Raw genomic sequence first — 4,331 nt, 5'->3', positions numbered from 1 at the left:
GTTTATTTAGGTTTAAATTTTTACTACTTATCTTTCTAATGTATATTTTTACTTCTCTTTTCTCAAATATTTATTATATATAATTTGGAGAGAATACTAATGTTGTGATTAATAATTAGAATTAAGATTTAATTGTTTCAGAAAAATTAATTTTGAGTTAATTTTATAACTATCAATATAATTTTTTATGCTAATATCTCATTATACTTTTATATATAGAGAGCGAAAAAATATTATTTTTAAATAACAAGCATGAAAATTAATTACTTTTATTTTTGCAACAGACTTAATATCTAATCAAATATAAAAATATACGCATTAAATTCTTTCAAGTTTTAGATAATGAATGTTAGAATTAATTATTAGTAAAAAATTAAACTCTTTCATATGAAAATAATAATTCAAAAGCTTATTATTTGATTTTTTTATCTAAGGACATCTTGATCTTTTTAGTCAATGAAAACTTTCATTCTCTGTGATCTTTTTGTAGAAGTATTTTGATTCTATATATTTTTTATGCCATAATTTATAATGTTAGAATAAAAACAGCGTAATTTAAAAAATTTATATTTCCGTAATAAAAATAAAAACTCTAGTAAGAAATAAGTAATTAAATTCTACCTCTATATTTTGTCACAGTGCAAACCTACTTGTGTTTTATTTTATAGAAGAAGTTCCTCAACTTGTGTTGGATGTCATTCTTCTTAAGATGAGGATTGGCTAGAATTGTACGGAAATTATGGAGGGTCAGAGTCCACACAATGTCTTGGTGCTGGATATCGGATTATTTATAATTAAGAAGGAAGTCAAGCATGGCGGCCAGAAAATTTTCCATTGAAAACAAATACTATATAGAGTTAATTGAATTTTAATTAGTTATGTTCTAGCTAAATTAAAAACACACGGGTAGTTCCCTTTTATTGCTCTGCCTATTAGGTACAGTAACATTAATTGACAATCCATGTTGATACGAACAAATCATAAAGGCATTGCCGCAACGAGTATGTATGCTAGTTTCTTGTTCTTGTCCGTTGAAAATTAGTACCGTTTATCTTCTTCACATATGGGTTAGTAACATAAGTGGCCAAGATAAGCTGTGCCTGTGATTCACGTTCACTTTCATCGGTTATCTAGTGTGTGTTTGGATTGTGGTTGGTCAAAACTGGAGTTTGAATAAAAGTGATTTTATAGAATTAATTTTGGATAGAAGTAAGTTTGTGTCAACGTGATTTATGTTTGGCAACTCTTTACCAAAATTGATTTTGATAAAATAAATTTTGTTTGGATAATATTAGTAAAATCACTTTTAGATAGATAATTACTTAAAAGGACATGACATTAAATTATAATATTATTTTTTTATACATGTTTAATTTTTTATATTTTTTTCTTATATATTTTTTATATAGTATATTGGTGCACGAAATTAGAATAATAAGAATTCTATAAATAATGCAATAATATGTATAAAGGATAAAGTTAGTAAAAGAAAAATAAATATGGAAGGTATTAGTTAAAAGCACGTTAGTGCAACGGAGAAACTAGAAATTATTGCTTCTTGTAAACGTGGGTTTAGGAACAAAAGCACTTCTGCGTTTGTAGAGAAGAAAATTAGCCAAACAAAAAAGTGAAGCTTTCAAGAAGCTCTAACGTACTTTTTTCCTTCAAACGTGGTTACCAAACACACCCCTAGTTGTATTGATTCACGTTCACTTTCATCAGTTATCTAATTATTGTATTAAAATATATATTAACGCTTACAATAAGGAAATAGCTTTTGATATGGAAAAGGAAAAGGATTTTTGTACTAGCATTATGAACTATCGGATTTGTCCTATATCCATAATTTTTGAGAGAGAGAGAAATTTCGTTCCTTAATTGCTTTGATTTTTCAAAGGGGCAGGGTGTTTCATCTAGCTACTGTTCTGCCGTGTGCCGTGTTCTATACTTTACTGTTTCTGTATTTTTCATTTAATGTTATTTATATATCCCTTTCACATGGTAAAGGAGAATTGCTTCCCCTAAATCAACAATTAACCATGCAGTGATGCACATAAGGCTACAAGGGTCTTACTGCAGCGAATAAAAAAGGGTTAAAAAGGCTTCAATAACGATCTTAAATCATAGCGGTCAGCGTCTCAAATGTGAACATACAGAACATCCGTGAGCAAGCTTTCATGCCTTGATTAACACCCTCCAATATTATTCAAATGAGCGATCATCCAGAACGGTTTATTAATATTATATTTTTAATTTTTTATGTCATTCCTTTTCCTTTCATGTTTTGTCTTTGTTAGATGTCATTAGAATTAAACTATTCACCTGATGGTGTGAAAAGACGACAAAAGATAGAGATAGATTCATAGGCGTCCAAAAGAAAGCAAGAAAAAATAAATAAAAATAGAAAATAAAACAATTTCCCCCAGTAGTCAAGTCGTCTTAACGGATCATATATGTTTATTTTTTTATTACTCCAACAAAAAAAAAATATACAATCACAATTCTGATACTAATCAACAACTACCACGAAAGTCTTAGCCCAATATTCTCATCGTTCTAACTCATACTACGATCAAGTTGTCTCTTTTCTCTCCTTTCCTTTCTTCCTCCTTTATCCTTCACCTAAATGAGAAATCCCTTTTCTTAGATAAATAATAATCTCTGCCTTGTTGCCACTGCCATGATCATCATCAGAAAGCACACAATTTTGATCCTTCTAGTGTTATGCTTTCTCTTCCTCTCTCTAAGCACAGCACAAGTGAACTACCGAACGTGCAACCAAACATGCGGTTCATCCAAACCTTACCCTTACCCTTTCGGATTCTCCTCCGACTGCGGAATCCGCCTCAATTGTACCACCGACGGCGGAATCTTGATCGGTAAATTCCCAGTCCAAGAAGTAACAACGGACAGCATAATCGTCGGCATCAAAGCACAGTGCAATCGCCCATTTTATACATTCCACGAACTCTTCAGCCACAAGTACGCTCCCACATCGGGGAACGTGATCTTCGTGCAGAACTGCTCCAAAACGGCGTCGTCTTGCACCGTTCCGGAGGCTATGGTGCGGGAATACTTTGACTACTCTGAGGATTGCAGAGAGGGAAGTAGCTTGAGCTGCTACTTCGAAAACAACAGCACCAACAAGTTCTTGAATAAGAGCATCTTGGATGGGTACGGCTGTGGCAACTTTATGTCTTCCATCTGTTCGGAAAATTTGAGGAACAATTCCGGTGCTACGGTGTCGTTGGAGGTAGCCACAATTCAGCTTGGTTGGTGGCTTCAGGGAGCTTGCCAGTGTTCTAGTGATGCTAATTGTACCGAAATTGAGTCCCCCGTTGATCGGAAACCCGGCTTTCGGTGTACCTGCAAGGAAGGCTTTGTCGGCGATGGCTTTCTTGCCGGAACAGGCTGTACGAGAATCAGAGGTTAGTTCTTGCCTTTGTTCTTATTATTTTCTAAAATATTATAATTAGTTAACTTTTAGTTAGATTAATTTAATTTCTATACCCCAAATTTTTAGATACATTGTTAATGGTGAAAAACTTTCCTTTGTCTTTGTTATTTTATTTTTTAAATGGCGATTAGGAACAGGCTGAATATATTTTTAATTACGTAATATTTGGTGGTTAGTTGAGTCAGTTGGTTGTCAAGTGTTGGAACGAGGATTAAGACATGAGAACTAGTTCTGAATTGGGGAGCTGCCTCAGCGCATCGTTAATTGGTCAGTAGATGGAGCCACCTACAAAAACGCTCTAATGTTTAAGTTAGTATCCGTATGTTGAAACAGCTATATTAGAATAATGATAACGTATTTGGAGAGAAGAATAGGTCTCTCTCCCTTATCCTTATTCGTTCGGATGGGTCTTCTTTTCTCTAAGATCCAGTCTTTTCGAAACTTCTTTCAATTGTTAACTGTCAAGATCTTCGAGCTAAGAGAACGAGTCACGTGGAGGGCGTCTGTCCGTTACGGATGTGAGTGTGTGCCGCTTGGTGGACTCCGTTGTTGAGTTGGTTAGAACAGTGCCCCCAATGCGTCATGGCGTGAGGTTCACGGTTGGCGCATTCGCCTGCTCGCGTTCCTGTAAAAATAGTTTCTACCCAACGCAGGTTTGTTGGCATGGGTCTAAGCTTCTAGCGGCTTCTTCGAGCGTGGGAGTTGCCTTCAACACCTGTTTCGAAAGCGTCGCTTCGATTATCGTATTTAGAGCATTAAATACACTTGAATGTCATTTGAAAGCGCGCAAAAAAATCAATTCTGCCCGACCTTTCACGCTTCTTTTTCTACGGTTATAGTTACCACTTTTGTTTTATATTTTTTCTATTCTTCC

The 4,331-nt window shown here is 34.4% G+C and overlaps 1 protein-coding gene across 1 annotated transcript in view; it reads left to right on the top strand.

The window, feature by feature from the left end:
• The first annotated feature begins 2,514 nt into the window (after positions 1 to 2,514).
• Positions 2,515 to 4,331, top strand: part of LOC107460383 (wall-associated receptor kinase-like 14) — an 11,413-nt gene continuing 9,596 nt past the window's right edge. The window contains exon 1 of the mRNA XM_016078739.3: positions 2,515 to 3,428. Coding sequence (XP_015934225.1) covers positions 2,681 to 3,428 — 748 coding nt within the window. The 5' untranslated portion in view covers positions 2,515 to 2,680. The remainder of the gene's footprint in view (positions 3,429 to 4,331) is intronic.

Source organism: Arachis duranensis, chromosome 8 (assembly GCF_000817695.3).
Source record: "Arachis duranensis cultivar V14167 chromosome 8, aradu.V14167.gnm2.J7QH, whole genome shotgun sequence".
NCBI classification, from domain to species: Eukaryota; Viridiplantae; Streptophyta; class Magnoliopsida; order Fabales; family Fabaceae; genus Arachis; species Arachis duranensis.
Note: the sequence above shows the minus strand (reverse complement) of the source record. Positions and strands in the feature narration are given on the sequence as shown.